Genomic DNA, 20,907 nt, shown 5'->3' on the forward strand with positions numbered 1-20,907 from the left:
GTCCACACTGGTCGAGCCGTCTGACTCACAATGGATTCATACCTGCCTTTGAATGTCAGCTCAGCCATTTACTGGTTATAAAACTGACATTGCAGGAGTTTGTAAGGATAGAACTAAAATAGGTAAAGTGCTGGTAAAAACTAGCTGGGATAAATAGCCATTTCAGTGGTAGCTTCTGGTAGCATGGCAAGTGCTCCCTTTCTACACACTGCACCTGGTCCAGCTTTTGGCTAAATTGCTCACTATTGTTATAGATAGAAACAGGCTGATGTGTTGCTTATGGAAAAAATTGGCCCCTGCCTGATTGGTCAGGCAGAGTGGGGCTAGGCAGTGTTGGGTTACCAGGGACAAGCAGAGCAGGGGAAACTCAATAGGCAAATAACATTGAGCATATGAGGCAGGAAGAGAGATGGTAAAATTGGTCTGTAGTCATTTAAATTTTTTACTAGAGTTAGTAACCATCTAAGAAAATCTAAACTTTGTTGGCCTTTGTTATATGTACTTAACAGATTAGCATTATTTTAATTTTGAATATGATTTGGAAGCAGGAACCCATAATCCTATAGTGCTGAGGGCCCCTAAAGGTCTCAAATGGGCCTGGGTATAGAACAAGCCTCCTGATAATGCCTGTGCCTACAAGAGCAGCTTTGCAGCCCTGGGATTGGGGACAACCAAGCTGGTTGGGTATGGGTAAAATCTTAGAAGTCATCCAGTAGACTTTTCCACTGAGGCCAGAATCCCTGCAAGAGCCTTTCTTTAATGTCTCCAAGCTAAGAGACTGCTTTCTTGAGCTCAGTTTGTCTGCCCATGTGGGAAATGATTCAGTTGATTGTGTCTTCAAATTGGAGTGGACATCAAAGGGCTGAACATTTGGCACCTTGAAGCAAAGTTACCACCTGGCCCTTTAGCACCCTTCTTACCTGATTTGTGTTGTTGACCTGTTCCCGTCTTTATATTCTAAAAAAGAAATGGCAGGCAGCTTAGTGGGACATTTTCAGATGTCAGAGAAGAGCTGTCATTCTTCCTAGATAATGAGGTGGCATCTAAGGAACTGATGGTAGCAAAGTCACTTCCATTCTTTTGTTTTATTAGGACCATAGCTATTTTGAACAAGTGTCTCCATTTCTCTCCCTAGCTCCAGACAGAGCAAAACCTAAAGACGCTATCCTACTGAGTACTTTAGGGGTCAAGGCTTATGTTCTAGTTAGGGTTTTGTCCTTCTTCAATTCCCTACCCTTGGCGTAGTGCTGGCCTGTTTGCACTGAACTGAACCTGACCCTGCCATGGAAGCCATGAAAATTTTTTGGTGAGGGGAGAGAGCAGGTGGCAAGTGGCATCACCTTCTGGGCTGTTCATTTTCTTGAAGGGTTGTGACTAGACGAGTACAGTAATATCTATTTATTGAGCTCGTTGTCTTTGCTTTGTGCCAGACACTTTGCTAGGGCCTTATCTGCATTATTTCACGTAATTTATATAATATGTAAAATATAATCACTTAAACCTCAAACAGTCTTATAATTAGGTCCTCTTTGCCCCATTTTACAGATGTGGAAACAGGCTTAGGGAGGTTAAGAAGTCCTGGCTGCACATAATGAGTTGCCCAGGACTTTTAAGCTGAGTGAGGCCAGCCATGTACCATTTCCCCAGATCTCCCTGGGGGGGACCATCCTGTGTACCAGGGTTGAAAACCCTGCGTCATCCTGAAAGGTCTTCAGGGTGGGGCAGGTACCCTGCTGGATTATAAGTCCCCTCGTGTGTGGGATGTCCATGTTACCTGTTCTGGAGGGCAACACTGGTAGCTACGCACAGTGTAAAAAGTGGAGCTCTGTGTGTGTACGTTAAGGACACAGCTGAGAAAGTCTTCGATGTCCAGGAGCAGCTTGGTGTTCTCCCTCTTCCTGGTCTCTGTGGTGTGACTGTGAGGTGCTTGCTGTCCTTGGTCCAGACCCAGGCCACAGCTTGCCCAGTGTAAGCAAGAGCAGGCGCTCTGCTTGCAACGTGTGTGCTAGGAGCTGGATGGGGGGAGACCTTTAACTGAAGGTATTGATGACTGAACTAGTGCTAAACTGAAGGAAGGGCCCACCAGGGGTGGTGGGGTGGGGCAGGGAAAGTGGTAGGCAGGAAAAATAGAATTCCTTCCGTTTATTAGAGGTGTTCAGTGGAGGGGCAAGCCTTGAAGAAGGTAGGCTGTGGTTAGATTAGCTGTTGAGTGGGGACCGGTAAGGTGCCTGCCACACAGCACTGTGTATTGTAAGAATAACTGAATGGCTAGAGTTCAGACCTTCAGGGCCTCAGTCCAGCCCTGGCCCACAGACACAGGGGTTGGGATCCAAGCTCTTTATAGTTTTGCCTATCAGTTCCTAGTGATTTCCCACAGACCGCCAAAGCTTTAATAGAAGAATATCCATTATAATTGAGTGAGGATGCTGTTGAAGCCACTTTCTCCCTCTGGTTTTCACAGTGCATACAGTCTTACTTGATAACAGGCTCGGCATTCTGCAGACTAAAAGTGTGAATGTTTTTAGTACACTTTAATCTTTAAAATTAATGTTTCACTATAGAATAAATGTACCAATACAATTTCCTAGGTTTTAAAAATAAGATTCTGTAGGTAATGGCAAAGTCCCCTTTTAAAACTTTTAGCTTATCCCATAAGTCTTGGCATAAAGAGGATTTATACTTACAGATCACTATAGGTAAAAAGCCTGAAGTTTTCTTGTTAACCTTTCCTAGAGAGCAGTAGAGCAGTACTCACATACTTGATGATGTGCCAGAGGTCTTTAGGAGAAAGCTACCTTATAGTAATTTGCAGAATGGGTGAAAAACCAAATCAAACTGCCATGCTGGACTGACCACACAAAGAATGCAACTAGAGTGCACCAGCTTAAGAGGTAGATTTATTAGGGAGACACCACCCCCAACATTTGGGGGATATAAATTAGAATAACATCTTCATTTTTAGGAGGAGTTACTGGAGCTCTCCTTTATGGAAGAACAATGAGAAAAGGGTGAAAGATTATCAAGCTTGTGGCGGAAGCCTGTATGTTGGAAGACCCCAGTGAGGGTTGTGCCAACTCCCTGCTCAGACAGCTTACTAGCTGTGTGGTCTTACGTAAAAACTTACCTTCTTTCAACCTCTGTTTTCTTGTTTTCAAATGGGTAAACTTGTATTTTATGACTCTGGAACATCCAAAGTACTTGTGTAGATATGATCGTATTGCTATAAAATTAAGAGAAGCAAAATGCTTTGATGAAATAAAAACTACAGGCTTATTAATGATGAAGTATTTGTATTGGACTTAGAAATGTTCATTTGTGGAAAGGTAGGTAGGTAGAACCTTCAACTGCTTTGGATACTGCTTTACAGGGGGGGGGGGGCAAAAATAAACGTAATTATCTTCCAGAGGGTGGGCCCCTTATAGTACAGGCTTCCCCTGCTGCTAGGTGAGTGTTCTAGGAACGCATCTGCATCAGTGCACCTACCAGGCTGCGCTTGGCTTCAGTGAATTTTTTTTGAAGACTCTTTCAACGCGTTTACCCATTTCATGAGGGCGATTTATGAATGCACCTGCCCACACCGAGCTGAGTGTTCAGCAGTTTTTGACCAAAAAAATGAATGACATCATCCCCCTGTGCCTCACCGTCCCTAGTCATACGATTTCACCCCTAGCAACTTTTTTTTTGTTTCCCTGGATGAAAAAAGTCCTCAAAGGAAAACATCTTGTCAATGTGGAAGAGGTGAAACAAAAAACAGCAGAAGCACTAAAAGGCATTAAAATTGACAAGTTCAAAAGCTGTTTGAGCAGTGGAAAAACTGTCTCAGGTATATTGCATCAGATGGAGAGTACTTTGAAGGTGACTGAAGTTTAAACATGTAAGTGTAAATATACAATTTTTTATAAAGAAATTTCAGGTGTTTCTGAGTCCCCCCTCATACATGTAAATACATGGTTGTATTGTATATGTCAAAGTGGACATGATTGTACATGTAAAAACATTACCTCATGTATATTACAGGGAAGAAATGATTCCCCTTGGAGATGGAGACATTAGTACCATGTGTCCTCTTCTATCCATGAAACCTGGAGAATATTCCTACTTTAGTCCCCGCACCATGTCCATGTGGGCTGGGCCGGAGCACTGGCGCTTCAGACCCCGACTCAAACGTATGTACTTCTAGGTGGAGCTTCTTAGGAAAAGAGATCATGCAGGAGACCAGCAAACAGCATGTCAGCTGAGGAAGGGAAATGCCGTTCGCTGTCCTGTTTAACCTTATGTCAGCTCCAAATGTACATAGACAAGCCAGCCTCCTGGTTGGACAGTCAGTTGGCCTGGCCTGGGATGAGGGCTCAGTTAAGATGGAGACCTCTGAGTGGGAAGAATGAAGAGAGCTGGGCTCCTGACTTGGTACTGCCCTCTAGTATGCACATGGCTTCAAACAATGGCTATGGATGGGAATGACCACTGGTCTCTGGGTTCCATTTGAGTTACTGCACGAGGCAACCCTGGGCAGGACTCTGAAGGGGATTATGCCAGCACCATGTGTTTTTCATTCCCTCTTTGAAAAGGAAGGATTAATTTGCATATAATTTTATTGTGTTTTGTTAGCAAAATTACAAATCACAAATGAAGGATGAAAATCAGGCATGATTTTTCTTTCCCAATGCTTTATGGTATGGTTGGTAAGACTGGCACTGCGTCTTGTGAGGTGTGGAAATAATGTAGGCCCCAGAAGTGAGCAGTGTTGCTCTCTGTCCATTTCTGTAGAAGATGCTGCCTCTAAATCAGAGAACAGAAAGAAGAGCACAAAGAAAGAATTTGAAATTGACTTTGATGATGACATTGACTTTGATGTGTATTTTGGAAAAGCAAAGGTTTGTGTGGGATTTATTACCATTTGTACTTTTTTACATTACTCTTTGCATTTCTCTTTCCCTTTAAAAAATTTTTTTTAATTCATTATAAATTTAACTCTTAAACAGATAGCTTTATTGTCTCTGAATTCTTAGAGGAACTGAGAAATAGTCTCAAATACAATGACAAATAATAATTTAGAATATGAATAATGTTAGCAAGTTGCAGTTTTACACAGAACTGGGGACTCTGATAGTAGACTAGTACTGCCTATGCCCTTCCCAAGCTCCTTCTAAAAATAAAATAGGTTTTGATCATTTTTATTAAAGATGCCTAAAAACCACTTTTTTTAAAAAAAATAGGCTGCTACTATTCTGACCAAGTCGACTTTGGAGAACCAGAACTGGAGAGCCACCACTCTTCCTACAGATTTCCACTATGAGACTGATAATCTGGTTCAGCTGCACCTCAAACCGGGCACCAAGGTAAGACTGGTTCTTGGTTCCTCAAGGCCATTGTTGTTGAATCTGTTTACACCATCAGAGGTGTCAAGTGGCTGTTAGTGTTGACTGTCAGGCTATGTCTTCGAGGAAAAGGCAAGAGAACATGAAGAGGAATATGTGTTGGCCAAGAAGAATTACCAGAAGATTGGGTGTGAGAGGTGAGGCAGAGCTGAATGGAAAAGCTCATAGGATAAATGGACACTAACATTTAGGAAATATCTCACCTGGCTGGAAAGCTGGACACAGGCCTATGTGTTGAAATGCTAGGGATAAACAAAATCTTTCGTTTAGGTTTATACAAGATGTTAGTTGTTTTTTGATTCTCTCATGTTCTCATTGTTGTGGATTCACTAGCTGGATGCTTTCTCTAGCCCACATGCTTTCCCCACCATCCAGGTGTAGATAGGAACCCACTGTGACACATGGGGTAATGGCCATGCCAGGCACCTGACAGCAGTTCTTAGGGAGTTTCCTAGAACTGCACAAGTGGCCCAGTTCCTTTTGACTGTCAGGACGAGCATTCAAGACTACCTGGTGCTGCACCCCAGTTACTGTTCACTTCCTTTGCTCTTCTGGTGGTGCTAGAAGCAAGTGTATGTCCCTGTCGCCAGCGTGACCAGGCAGTGGTCAAGTGGAACTTCATGCCAAGTTCCATTTGATGGGAACCCTTTGTTCACTTACGTTCCTGGTTGTTTTAGTATTTGGTGTCAAGTGTACAGCCTACAGTTTCTTCATCCTTATTTTGCCTGTTTCTCCATAGGGTCTTAATAATAGTTACATAGTTCCCTGAATAGAATGTGTCTCACATTCTATTTTTATGAACCAATCCTGATATACTTGTAATTTTCTTTTTAATCAATACTCTTCACTTACCATATATAGTTGACCCTTGAACAACTTGGAGGTTAGGGGTACTGACTCCCCTACCACAGTAAAAAATCCATACATAACTTTTGACTCCCCCAAAACATTAAAATAGCCTATCGTCAATTAGAAGTCTTACTGATAACATAAACAGTCCATTAACACATACTTTGTATATGTGTTACGTATTGTATTCTTACAACAAAGTAAGCTAAGGAAAAGAAGATATTAAGAAAATTATAAGGAACAGAAAATACATTTATAGTACTGTACATAATTATTGAAAAATCTGCATAGTAATGGGCCTGTACTGTTCAAACTTGTATTCGAGTCAACTATACTATTTCATTTTTTTGTTTTTTCCTTGATTTTTATTTTTTAAAGTATATCTTATTGATTATGCTATTACAATTATCCCAATTTTGTTTTTCCTCTTTGCCCCACTTTGCCCAGTACCCTCATTTCCTCCAGTAATCCCCCCCTTAGTTCATGTCCATGGATTGTGCATATAAGTTCTTTGGCTTCTCCATTTTCTTTACTGTTTTTAACATCCCCTTGTCTCTTGTACCTACCAATTATGCTTCTAAATCCGTATACCTTTTCTCCCATTCTCCCCCTCCTCCCTCCCAGCTGATAACCCTCCATATGGTTTCCATATCTATGATTATGATCCTGTTCTAATTGTTTATTTAGTTTGTTTTTGTTTTGTAGATTCAGTTGTTGATTGTAGTGAGTTTGTTGTCATTTTAATGTTCATAGTTTTGATCTTCTTTCTTTTCTTATAAATAAGTCCCTTTAACATTTCATATGATAAGGACTTGGTGATGAGCAGCTCCTTTTGCTTTACCTTGTCTGGGAAGCACTTTGTCTGCCCTTCCATTCTAAATGATAGCTCTGCTGGAAAGAGTAATCTTGGTTGTGGGTCTTTGCTTTTCATCACTTTGAATACTTCTTGCCAGTCCCTTCTTGCCTGCAAAGTTTCTTTTGAGAAATCAGCTGATAGTTTTATGGAAACTCCTTTGTAGATGACCCTGCTTTTCTCTTGCTGCTTTAAGATTCTCTTTTTATCTTTAACCTTTGGCATTTTAATTATGATGTGTCTTGGTGTGGTCCTCTTTGGATCCACCTTGTTTGGGACTGTGCTTCCTGGACTTGTATGTCTATTTCCTTCACCAAATTAGGAAAGTTTTTTTAAATTATTTTTTCAAATAAGTTTTCAATGTCTTGCTCTTCCTCTTCTCCTTCTGGCATCTCAATGATTTGGATGTTGGCACTTTTGGAGATGTCCCAGAGTCTCCTTATTCTCTCCTAGTTTTGTTGAATTCTTGTTTCTTCATTCTGTACTGTTTGACTATGTATTCCTTATGTTCTAATTTATTGATTTGAATCCTAGCTTCCTTCCCTTCACTATTAGTTCCCTATGGAATTATTTTTTTTTAACATTTAAAACCTTTTTATTTTCAAATACTTTTAGACTTATAGAAAAGTTGCAGAAACAGTCCAAAGAGTTCCCATATTTCCTTCACCCAGTTTCCCCTAAGGTTAATGTCTTACATGACCATAGTACAACTAAAAACACCAAGAAATTAACCATGGGCTGATACTATTAACGAAACCACTGATTGGTTCAGTTTTCACTAGTTCCCCACTATGTCCTTTGTGTGTGTGTGTTTATTCTATTTTATTTTTTTAATATGCTTTATTGATTAAGCTGTTACAGTTGTCCTAATTTCTTTTCCCTTTGTTCCCCTCTACCCAGTGGCCCTCCTCTCTCCAGTTGTCCCTGCCCCCTTAGTCCATGCCCAATGGTTGTGCATATAGTTCTTCTCAGCATCTTCCTGTCTACTCCACTCCCTCTTACTATGCTTCTTAATTCCTGTACAATCTCCTTCCCTTTCCCCTTTTCCCCCTCCCTGCTGACCTCCCCCCAGAATGTTTCCCATACCTATAGTTCTTGTCCCACTCTTGTTGCCAACTTAGTTTGCCTTTGTTTCAATTCCCTAGCCTCTGTTGTTGGTTGTTGTGATACAGTTTTCATTTTAATGTTCATAGTTTTGATCCTCTTCTAAACAAGTCCCTTTAGCATTTCATATAACAATGGTTTGGATCTGATGAATTCCTTCAGTTTTACTTTGTCCTGAAAGCACTTTCTCTGCCCTTCTATTCTGAATGACAGCTTTGCTGGATAGAGTAATCATGGCTGTAGGTTTTTGCTTTTTGTTATTTTGAATATTTCTTGCTAATCCCTTCTTGCCTGCAGAGTTTCTTTTGAGAAATCAACTGATAGTCTCATTGGGACCCCTTTGTATGTAATTCTCTTCTCTCTTGCTGCTTTTAAGATTCTCTCTTGATCCTCAATTGCTGATATTTTGATTATATTATGTCTTGGTGTGGTTCTCCCTAGGTCCAGTTTTTTTTGAACTCTTTGCTTCCTGGACCTGTAAGTCTATTTCCTTCCCCAAGTTAGGGAAGTTCTGCTTCATTATTTTTTCACACAATTTTTCAGTTTCTTATTTTTCTTCTTCACCTTCTGGCAACCCTATGATTCGGATGTTGACCCACTTATAGCTGTCCTGTAGCTTTCGGAGCCTCTCCTCATTTTCATCACTTCGTTTCCTCTTTCTGCATTGGTTGACTGTTTGTTCCTTCTCTATGTTCGGATTTGTTGATTTGATCCCTCGTTTTCTTTCCCTCACCACTAGTTTCCTATGTGTTTTTGTTCATTTCAGCAGGACTAGCCTTCATTCCTTCCCCGTCTTGTTTACAAGATCTGCTGTCAGGTCTGTAAGCATTCTTATAACCAAAGCTCTGAACTGTGCCTCAGAAAGATTTGCTAACTGCTGATTCATTAGATCAGATATTTGCTGGCTGGTCAGCCACGTCACTGGGATCTCTATCATGATCTCTGTTATCCTGACAGTTTTGTGTTTACCTTTGCTTTCTGGGCAGGGCTGTCACACCTCCTACGCTATAGGGGGCGGAGCCCTGTGTACTCATCACTACTGGGTTACCCTTCTCACCAACTGTGGCATTTTGTGTGGGGGCGGGGGGTCCAAGATGGATTCTTGCCATTTACTCTCTGCTGAGAGACTGGGAGCTTCTTCCTCCATCCCCAACTGCTCCGGCCTTCACAGTCCAAGGCAATGGGGGTCTGCCTTCCCAGTTGTTGGAATCGTGAGCTTACGGGTCTGGTGTGCAGTCAGGGGGTGCTCTCCAGGTGTTTCTTGCCTCTCTTTAAATACGGGTGTCTCTGCTTACCACCATCCCACTGTTGTCGCCGCAGCTGCCACTGCCAGCACAGCTTGACCTCTCCACCCTGGCTTTGCCCCTCCTACCCGTCTGGATGAGCACTACTTCTTTATAACTTCATACATTGGGCTTCCATGTAGCTTTATTTTTGGAACTTCTGGTTATTTCTGGTTTTGCGGTAGATATATTCCTTCTTAGTTGTGGAGGGAGACGGAGCGTGTCAGCCTAGGCCTCCCTCTTGGCCGGAAGTCTGGATTTTTCTTTATTTTACTTCATGTAGTTCATTTCTTCCCTTATGTGTTTTCCGTGCTCAGTGAGTTATCTGAGCATCCTTATCACCAGTGTTTTGAAATCTTCATGTGATACGTTGGCCATTTCTGTTTTACTTTGTTCTTTTTCTGGAGTTTTCATCTGTACTTTCATTTGGGCCATATTTCTTTTTCTCCTCAATTTGGCAGCCTCCCGTTGTTTGCTTCTGTGTATTAGGTAGAGCTGCTGCAGAGCCTTAGGTATTTGTCAGTGCAGGGTGCACCATTTCACTGCCTTGCAGCATTGTATGTGTGTGCGGGGTAAGAGGGGGAACAATGCTGCTTGCTCAGCACTGGCCCTCTAAACGAACTCTCCAGAGAGATGGGCAGTTTCTTCCGCCACCCCAACCCCCATCGAGTTTTACAGCTAGAAGCTATGAAGCTTTATTTTCCTGGTGTTGGAATTCTGGGCTGCTCGGTCTTGCCTGGACGCTGGGATTGCTCCCTAGGTGTCCCTCCCAGCTTTTATCCACCACATATGAACGTGGGACAGCTCATTCCAACAGCCACAGCTTCTGTCTTGCCACCACCACACTGCATCCTCTCCACCATGGCTCCCTGTCTCCATCCCCTCCTAGCAGTCTGGATGAATATTTCTTCTTTCCATCCTTGGTTGTTGGACTTACATACAGTTCAATTTTCTGGCCGTTCTGCTTGTTTTTTGTTTTGAGGTTGGTTGTAATCTTTCTTGTGATTGTGCGAGGAAGCTAAGCGTGTCTATTTACACCTCCATCTTGGCCCCAAGTCCTCTTAAAAATGCAGAAAGAACTAATATGATATTCTTTGTCATTATACCTCAATTAACAAAGAAAGAAATGCAGAGAGATACGACGTTGCAGCACTTGTAGCAACTATAGCTACTGTGTGTATTGGTTAGATGCCAGCAACAAGTTCTTTCCTCAGAAAACAGAGTCTGAGAGAGAGGAGCAGAGCTATGCTACTGGGAACTGAAGGACATGGTGAGCTCGTCCACTAAGCCTGGCCCAGCCTAGAGTTGCTTGTGATTATCCACAATAACTAATTTCCCCGTGTGAAGCAGGGCAGTAGGCACAGGGGCTGCAGCTCCATCACTCTTTCAGCAACAGTACATTAGGAAAACGACTTTTAAACACTGGAAAGTGAACACTGCCTTAATAAATGCTCTATTTACCTAGAGATTCTGCAGATCAACCAGCCATCCAGTTTAATATCTTAACAGAGGATTCTAACTGCAGTCAGCCAATATGTGAGGTGGTTAAGTACCCGTTCTGAAACATTTCCTGTAGACTCTGGACAATTTTTGGTGTGTCCAGAGGAGAGTATTGTAAATGGAGAGGGATTTAAAAATTGTGTCATGAGGAGCAGTGGAATTAAATGGGCACTTAATTCTAAATATTTTATTGTTTAATATTAATTTTGAATTTGTTTTGCAAGAACATTGAGTTTTGAGGGCTTCTTTTGTAGTATATAGTTGCATTGAAATGCTCATTGTGCTTTTGGGCCTTCTGCTCAAGATGGCAGTGAAGGTAAACATGACTCGCCTCCTCACACGACTAAATCAAAGATACAACTAAATGTAGAACAACCATCATTCAGAACCGTCAGAAATCAAGCTGAATGGAAGTCCTTCAACTCTAGAAATAAAAAAGAAACCACATAAAGACTGGTAGGAGGGACAAAGATGCAAACTAGTCTGGTCCCACACCAATGGGAGATCTCAGGAGCGAGGGGTCCCAGCCCCCAACCAGGTCTCTAGCCCAGGGTTCTAAAGCCAGGAAGAGAAGTCGCCATAACTTCTGGCTGTAAAAACCCATGGGGACTGAGGCTGTGGATGACAGAAACTAGTGGAGAGTGGAGTCCCAGACAGTTCTTAAAGGGCCTCTGCAGACTTACTTAGACTCACTCCTTCTGAGTTCCAGGTTTGGGTGCAGCAGATTGAAAGGAATCAGACAAAAGGGAAGGAACTGAATTGTGCAAGAGCTAGGGGGCAGCTTTCTTCCAGACAGAAGAGCAGGCAGAGGCAATTGTTCCTCTTCAGAGCCCTCCCCTCACAGAGGCACAGAGCTGGCAGGTGGGTGCCATATCTGAGATTCCATCAACTTGGCTCACACTGTTTGCCCCACCCCAGTGATTCCCTGAGGCCCTGTCCCACCCAATTTTAGGACCCACTCAAGCTATTTCCAGTGGCTTTTCCATACAAATGGCTTGTCTTGGCCCATACTTCACATTTTCCTAAGTTCTCTCAAAAAAGCAGCAACAGGCTTCAGCAAGCCCGTACCTCTCGATAAGTTGCCCCAACTCAGCCCTAGCAACAGCCAGCCTTGGTTCACAGACTGGCCTCTCCTAGGTACCTCCAAACCTAACACAAGTAGCAGCCATCTGTAGTTCGCTTTCTAGTTTATGCTGTGTGACCCGAGACAGAACACAGGCAGTGACTGACCTTGGACATGCCAACAGCAGTCAAGGCTCAACTATAAAAGGGGGGTGTACACAGCTCACACTGTGGGCACACCTTGAGTACCTAGCTTGAATAATAGGGGAGGCTGTGTCACTGGACTGTACAGCACAGCTTTTATATTAGGCCACTCTCCCAAGCCTTGGGAGTCATAGCAGCTTTACCTAATACATAGAAACAAATTCAGGAAGACTGCTAAAATGAGAAGACAAAGAAATATGGCCCGAATGAAAGAACACAACAAAACTCCAGAAAAACAACTAAACAAAATGGACATATAAGCAATCTACTAATGCAGAGTTCAAAACACTACTTATAAGAATGATCACAGAACTTAGTGAGGACCACAACGACATAAAATAGATCCAGTTAAGAGAGAAGGATACACTGATTGAAATAACAACTTACAGGGCATTAACAGTAGAGTGGATGAAGCTGAGAATCAAATTAGTGATTTGGAATATAAGGAAGCAAAAATCAACCAATCAAAACATCAAGAAGAATAAAGAATCCAAAAAATGAGGATAGTTTAAGGAGCCTCTGGGACAACTTCAAGTGTACTAAAATTCACATTATGTTGGTGCGAGAAGGAGAAGAGTAAGAGCAAGAAATTGGAAACTTCTTTGAAAAAATGACAGAAAATTCCTCAAACGTGGTGAAGGCAGTAGACATACAAGTTCAGTAAGTGCAGAGAATCCCAAACAAGATGAACCCAAAGAGGCCCACTCCAAGACACATCATAATGTAAATGCTAAAGCTTAAGGACAACGTAAGAATCTTAAACCAGCAAGAGGAAAACAGTTACCTACAAGGGAGCCACCATAAGACTGTCAACTCATTCCTCAAAAGAAACTTTGTAGGCTAGAAGGGACTGGCAACAAGAGCCAAAGTGATGAAAAGCAAGGACCTACAACCAAGATTACTCAACCCAGCAAAGCTATCATTTGGAATGGAAGGGCAGATAAAGTGCTTCCCAGACAAGAAAAAGCTAAAGGAGTTCACCACCAAACCAGTATTATATGAAATGTTGAAGTGTCTTAGATCAAAACTGTGAACAATAAAATGGAAATAAATACATATCTATCAACAATTGAATCTAAAAAACAGGCAGAGCAGAAACAGAATTATAGGTATGGACAATGTTTTGATGGTTGCCAGTGAGATGGGCGGGTAGGGATCATTGAGAAAGGTTAAGGAATTAAGAACCAATTACTTACAGAATAGTGTTGGGAATGTAAAATACAGAATAGATAATAGAGCAGCTAAAGAACATACATGCATGACCTGTGGACATGGACAACGGTTTGGGGATTGCCTGATGGAGTGGTGGGGAGATAGGTAGAGGGGGGCAAAGGGAAAAACATTGGAACAACTGTAATAGTATAAACAATAAAATATAATTTAAAATATTCATTGTGCTTTTGTAAACTACACAACTTTAATACCATTTCCCTTCCCCAAAGTCGTTTTCCAGGTAAAAATCACTGGTCTGAGGGCCTGCAAATACATGAAGGGGTGTCCTTAGCAGGCATTTCCCAAAGAGAAGAGGCAAACTTGATCTGTTAGGCTCTGGAAGGCAGGAAAAGAAAAGGACCCTGGATATAATGACAGGGAGGAGAGCTAGATATCTCTCCCTTTAGCTCTGTGGAGAACAGCCTTTGCCTCATTAAAGTAGTGAATGAGTGAGCTTTCTGTCAGAATTGTGCACGCAGCAGAAAGCTGACTTCTTGTTAGATAATTATAGGCGGTCTTGATTTTAGTGGAGGAGCCCTTTTTCATAAAATTGTGTGCAGGCCTCCTTGCCAACCAGGTGCTCTGATTTATTTAGGATTGATGAGGACTCTGAGCCCTGCTACCCCCACTTGCTCTAGAATAGAGTTGTGCAGTGGAAAGTTGGATTAGATAACTTCTGAGGGCACTTGTAACCCTAAAATTCTAGGAGACTGAGCATAGGAACCCAGTTGAGTGGTTGCATTTCTTTTCTTCTTTTAAGTATAATTTATTGATTATGCTGTTACATTTGTCCCCATTTTTTTCCCCTTTGCTCCCCTCCACCTAGTAGCCCCCTTTCCTCCAGCAATCCCACCCCCCTTAGTTCATGTCCATAGGTCATGCATACGTAAGTTCTATGGTTTCACCCTTTTCTATATCATTCTTAACATCCCCGTCTTATTTTGTACCCACCAATTATGCTTCTTAATCCCTGCACCATTTTCCCATTTCTCTCACTCCCCCCCCAGCTGATAACCCTCCAAATGATCCCCATATCTGATTCAGTTCTTCTGTTTGTTTTAATTTTTTAGAATCTGTTGAGAGTTCATTGTCATTTTAATGTCCATAGTTTTATTTATTTTTTTCTTAATTAAGTCCCTTTAACGTGTCATATAATAATGGCTTTGAATGATGAACTCCTTTAGCCTTATCTTGTCTGGGAGGCACTTTTCTGCCCTTCCATTCTAAATGCTAGTTTTGCTGGATAGAGTAATATTGGTTGTCGGTCCTTGCTTTCCATCACTTTGAAAACTTCCTACCTGCAAGTTTCTTTTGACAAAATTAGCTGATAGTTATAGGGACCCTTCGTAGATAACTCCCTTCTTTTGCTGCTTTTAAGGTTCTTGCTTCATCTTTAACCTTTAGCATTTTAATTATAACGTGTCTTGGTGTGGTCCTCTTTGTTCTTTCTTTTTTTTTTTTTTCAGATTTAATGTGTTTTATTGATTAAATTATTACATTTGTGCCAATTTCCCTTCCCTCTGCTCCCCTCCACCCGGTGGCCCCCCTCCCTCCAGTTGTCCCCCCCTTTTAGATTATGTCCATTAGTTGTGCATACAGTTCCTCCCAACCTCTCTCCGTCTATTCCATTCCCTCCTACCTTGATCCCCAATTCCTATATCATCTCCCTCCCTTTCCCCATTCCCCCTCCCTGTTGACCTCCCCCCAATATGCTTCCCGTACCCACAGTTCCTCTTCCACTCTCGTTGCCTATTTAGTTTGCCTTTGTTTCATCTCCCTAGCTTCTGTTTTTTTTTAAACCAGTCCCTTTAACATCTCATATAACAGTGGTTTGGATCTAATGAACTCTTTCAGTTTTATTTTGTCCTGGAAACACTTTCTCTGTCCTTCTATTCTGAATGACAATTTCGCTGGATAGAGTATTCGTGGTTGTAGGTTTTGGATTTTCATTACTTTGAATATTTCTTGCCAGTCTCTTCTTGCCTGTAGGGTTTCCCTTGAGAAGTCAGCTGATAGTCTAATTGGGACCCCTTTGTACATAATTCTTTTCTTCTCTCTTGCTGCTTTTAAGATTCTCTCTTTATCTTTAATTTTTGACATTTTGATTATAATGTGTCTTGGAGTGGTTCTCCCTGGGTCCAGTCTCTTGGGAACTCTCCTTGCTTCCTGGACCTGCAGGTCTATTCCCTTCCCCAAGTCTGGGAAGTTCTCCTTTATTATATTTTCACTCAATTTTTCAAGTTCTAGTTCATCTTCCTCATTCTCTGGCAAACCAATGATTCTTATGTTGGGCCTTTTATAGCTGTCCCAGAGGTTTCTGATCCTTTCATTGTTGCTTCCCATTTCCTCTCTCTGCATTGGTTGACTGCTTGTTCCTTCTCCATATTCCAGTTTGTTGAAATGAACTCTGGATTTTATTTCCTTTCCTTCTGTCTCGTATGCGGTTTTGTTCCTTTCGTTATGAAAGTTTTTCGCTTCTTTCATATCTTTTTCCTGCTCTTTTGTGAATTCTGTAAGCCACCTGATAACAATGGCCCAGAACTGAGCCTCTGACAGGTTTCTTATCTGTTCATCTGTCAGGTTCTCTATCTGCTGCCTGGTGAGTTGTGTTACCGGTATTTCTATAGTTGTCTGCCTCATTTTGACAGATGCGTTTTGTTTTCTTGGGCCGGCTGTCGGGGGCAGTGCCTGTGTACGCGTCACAAATTAGCGACCGGCGCCTGCCTGTCCGCGACCTATTTCGCAGCCCTGTGGTGCTTTCTTTGGGGGCGGGGGTCCAAGATGGATTCACACAGTTATTCCGCTAGGAGACCGGGGTCCGTCCTCCCGCCCCCCTGGGCCTCACTGTTCAAGGCGATGCGGCGGCCGCTCTCCCCAGCGCCGGAGTCGCGCACCGCCAGGGGCTTGGCCGCCGGGATTCCTCGCCGCCCGCCGCTCCGGGTGCGACCGCAAACAGCACTGCCCTCTTTAACTCTTACCTGCCCAAATGGCACCGCTGGTTTATAACTTCATATGTTGGACTTCCGTGTAGTTTTATTTTCTGGAATTTCTAGTTATCCTTTGTTTTGAAGTAGTTGTATTCCTCTATAGTTGTAGAGGGAGACCTAGCGTGTCCGTCTAAGCCTCCATCTTGGCCGGAAGTCGGTGTGGTCCTCTTTGGATCTAGTTTGTTTGGGATGCTTTGTGCTTCCTGAATTTGTATGTCTATTTCCTTCACCAGATTTGGGAAGTTTTCCTTCATTATTTTTTCAAGTAATTTTCAATTTCTTGTTCTTCCTTTTCTCCTACTGGCACTCCTGTGATTCGGATGTTGGTACATTTAAAGTTGTCCCAGAGGTTTCTAAACCTCTCCTTGTATTTTTTAGTTCTTGTTTCCTCATTCTGTACTTCTTGACTGTTTATTTCTTCCTTAAGTCCAAATCATTGATTTGAACCTTCGCTTCCTTCCCTTCACCATTGGTTTTGTGTGAATTTTCCTTCATTTTCACTTAGCATAGCCTTCTTCCCGTATGCATTTGCTTTACTTAAGTATGTCTGTCCAGTCTGTGAGCATTGTTATCACCAGTGTTTTGAAATGTGTGTCTGTTGGGTTGGCTATCTCCTCATTGCTTATTTCTCCCGCTGGAACCTTGATCTTCTCCCTCTTTTGGGCCATACTGCTCTGTCTCCTCAGCTTGGCAGCCTCCTATATTTGCCTCTGTGTCTTAGGTAGAGCTGCCGCACCTGTTACGTTAAAAGGGGTGGACCCTTGGTGTTTGTCAGTGGGGGGAGACCATTTCACCACATTGAGGCACTGTATGTGGGGAAGGGGCCAGAGAGGGAACAAGGTCGCTTGCTCAGCACTCACCCCTTTTTCAGGCACTTCACCTTCCTGTATGGGACTGGCTCTTTAGCTGTTGCCCTGGTGGTGATTCCCAGAGTGGGTGGATTTTTGAACATTCTAGGATCATGGGGGCTTCTAAACAGAGTCTCCTGAGAGACTGGCAGTTTCTTCCTCTGTCCCAACCCCCACTGGTTTTCAGAGTCAGAAGCAATGAGGCTTTATTTTCCCCAGCACTGAAACCGTGAGCTTTGTGGTCTGGGGGCTGGGATTTCTCCCCAAGTGTCCCTCCTGACTTATAATATGTGACTGCTCTTTCTGCTGGCCAGCTACAGCCACTGTCTTGCCACTGCTGCTGCCACCACCACATCACATTCTCTCTTCCCTGACTCCACCCCTCCTATCTCTCTGGATGAGTATTACTTCTTTATATCTTTGTTTGTTGGACTTCCATGCAGTTCGATTTTCTTGTAGTCTGGTTGTATTTAGTTTTGAGGTAGATGTAATCCTTTTAGTTGTGGAAGGAGGCAAAATGTGTCTACCTATGCCTCCATATTGGCCCTGATTTTCTAGAAATTGCTTTCTGCAGTTATTTCCTTCATTCTAGGTCCTTATGATAGCCCGAGGCCAGCAGGCAGGTACCGAACATTATGAAGATATTGCAGACTATGACTATAATAACCCTAATGACACATCCAACTTCTGCCCTGGATTACAGGTAAAGGGAAAAGAGCTCTATCTTTTCTTCCAAGCCCTAGAGTCTTTCCTGCTCCTATCTCCCCCTTCCATGTCTCGAAGGCTGTAGGATTTTAATCAGGTAGAGGGTTTTGGATGCCTACCCTGCCCCAGGCATCAGGGAACTGAGCAGATCTGAGGCAGCAGCCAGAACCTAGCCTGCCTTACTGTTAGCCCTGTTTGCAGAAAAGTGGACACACTCCAATAACCAGTCCACATGTGGATGGAGTTGTTAGCATATGTAAAGCGCTTGTATTAGCTTTTTTGGGATTTTAAAAGAAAACACTTTCTGCTTTTAGGAGTTGATATTTTGGTTGGGGAGACAAAACTCATAGACATGAAAAGATGGTGAGTCCTAACAGGGACAAAAGGGTCATGTGTGGGTCTCAGGAGACCAGGCTAGAGCTCTGATACTGGTTCTGACAGTGTGAACTTGTACAAACTACTTCTGTCTTTGGGTCCTGATAAGACTGGAGGGTGTCAGTGTTCCTCTTGTGAGTCTGAGATACAAGTGGAAATAACAGCAAGGGGAGAACACCAGGCTTCATCTGGGTCCCTGCATGTGCGGAGAGGGAAAAGAAAGGGAAGGATAGTTTATTCACCTTATTTTATTACTTGAATGAGAGCTGGGTTTTTATATTTTAGTGAAAACCCAGACTAATCTCTTAACCAGTGTTTTTCAAACTTTCAGTGTATGTAAGAGTCGCCAGGAGAGCTAATTAAAAAACCATTCCTGGGCCCCATCCCAGAGAGCTGATCTATGGCCGCTGGGCTTGGCCAAATTGTCTGCTGGCCTGCCGACAGTTCATGCCATTTCAAGAATGTTTTCTATAAAATTAAACACTAAATTTGTTAGAAGTCAAGGAGATACTGTAGCAGTTGTGATGACTGTATTTCTTTTATCTCTTGTTTCACAGTCTTAGTTATTTTACTTTTAAATTTTTTTTTTAATCCTCACCTTAGGACATTTTTTCATTGCTTTTAGAGAGAGAGGGAAAAGGAGAGGGAGAAACATCCATGCAAGAGAGAAGCATCAATTGATTGCCCCCATACATGCCTGGACTAGGGATCAAACCCACAACCTTTTGGTTACGGGATGACACTCCAACAAACTGAGCCCCACCAACTTTGGGCCACAGTCTTAGTTATGAACAGAGGTCTCCCTCATAGGGTTTATATACACCAGGAGGACAACTAGAGGGACCTTGGAGTCCACCCTAGGCTGACTCAGCTTAACAAACCATTTGTTCTTGCTGTGTAAATACAGTCCTATTCAGGGATATGTCTAAGCCCCTCCCACAGCTTCTGCCAAGCTTGAAGAGTTGTTTTCTTGACCAGGCTGCTGACAGTGATTATGAAGAGTCGGGTGACTTATTTGAGGGACCATTTGGGACCTCTGACCTCTCAACTTATCCTTGCCATTCGCCTAAGACAACACAAGAGAACGATGACTTGCCTGAAACCCGTGGATCAGATATCACTCGTTATGGGGAGTCGAACTTGGTAGCTGAGCCACAGAAGGTAAAAATGGAGCAAGAATTCCATTTCATGGTGTTTTCCTGAGATCTGTGTCATTTGCCTCCTGAATGAGAGTTGTATTGATCGGAGCTTGAGTTTTTTCTTCTCAATTTTAACCCACTGTTATCCAAGGGGCTGATTCTTAAACAGGGCTGTGGGGATGAACTGAGACTCGTTAGATTTGTGGAACAAGCCACCTCTCTATAGGTAATTATAAACCACATGTCCTAAACCAGTCATGCAAAGTATGTGAACGAAGGCTGCAAGCCAAGAGATGGGTTTCTGTGCTGATTGGCTGAGGCTAGCTGTTTGGCTCTGGAAACTCTTGGCCAGGTTCAGTTTATATTAAATTATCTACATTAAGCATCTGTCTGTTTCATAGCAGGTGATAGACTCTCATATATGTTAGATTTACTTTTCTGTTTTACACTGGAGTTCCAGTTAACCTTAATGTACATTGTACTTGACAAGAAGTTAGGTTAAAATGAGGGACCCTATTTTAATATGTTCAAAGAAAGCTCTTTAACCCCATGGTTTAAACTTGATTCTTCTTTGTTCCAGTCTCATTTTACAATGTGTTGATAGTAAATGTTCCCTTCTGCTTAGTTTTACTTTTTGTCACATACCTATTTCAGGTAAATAAAATTGAAATTCATTATGCCAAGACTGCCAAAAAGATGGACATGAAGAAGTTGAAGCAGAGCATGTGGAGTTTGCTGACTGACTTCTCCACACAAGTGGATGCAGAGGTTAGCAGACGTGGAGGTGGTGGGGTGGAGATGGAGGGTTCCACTTCTCCTCTAGGCACCCAGCGTGGGGCAGGAGGGTGGGGAGCTGCTGGTGTCCACGGCCCCAGGATCCCAAGTGCCAGTGCAGGAGGTGTCACTCAGACCAGGATGACATTACAGCTAAAAGAGGTGAACCAAGGGTGTGACAGGTCACATACAGGTGATAGAGATAGTGAACATGAGACATTACTCAGCCTTGCTGCTGATCAAAACACCAAAAACGAAAGGATCTTTATGCTGGTTTCCAGTAACAGTTTAGCAGCTAAACAGTGTTTGTCAGTGTAGAGTCAAGGAAGGATTGGAGAATGGGTTAAGTGCCAGTACAATTTTAAGTTGATAAATGGCCCTTTTGGATAGCAAATTCTGACATTTCAAGTGCCATAAAGTGTTTAAACCCTTTGATCTAATAATACTGATTTGGGAAGTGTATTCTAAATGGCAAAGTAAAAAAAATTTCTGTCAAATTGTCTCTTTTTCTCCTCAGCAAGGTGAAAGAAACCTTGATTAACGCATTCTAACTGAATGGAACTCTCATTAGTAGAACCATCTGTCTCTCCTTTCAGTCCTCTTCTGCTCAGGGGGTGTTCTGAGCGTTCCAAAC

The 20,907-nt window shown here is 42.6% G+C and overlaps 1 protein-coding gene across 4 annotated transcripts in view; it reads left to right on the forward strand.

Moving 5' to 3' along the window:
- The window catches only part of NCAPH (non-SMC condensin I complex subunit H), a 53,628-nt gene that overhangs the window by 19,572 nt on the left and 13,149 nt on the right, over positions 1-20,907 (forward strand). For all 4 annotated transcript variants that reach the window (XM_090281820.1, XM_090281823.1, XM_090281822.1 and 1 more), the window contains exons 10-15: positions 4,018-4,166; positions 4,768-4,874; positions 5,217-5,339; positions 17,873-17,983; positions 19,339-19,521; positions 20,154-20,267. In XM_090281820.1, coding sequence (XP_090137946.1) covers positions 4,018-4,166; positions 4,768-4,874; positions 5,217-5,339; positions 17,873-17,983; positions 19,339-19,521; positions 20,154-20,267 — 787 coding nt within the window. The remainder of the gene's footprint in view (positions 1-4,017; positions 4,167-4,767; positions 4,875-5,216; positions 5,340-17,872; positions 17,984-19,338; positions 19,522-20,153; positions 20,268-20,907) is intronic.

The sequence above is a fragment of the Furipterus horrens genome, unplaced genomic scaffold, assembly GCF_987537825.1.
Source record: "Furipterus horrens unplaced genomic scaffold, mFurHor1.1.pri manual_scaffold_6, whole genome shotgun sequence".
Lineage (NCBI taxonomy): Eukaryota > Metazoa > Chordata > Mammalia > Chiroptera > Furipteridae > Furipterus > Furipterus horrens.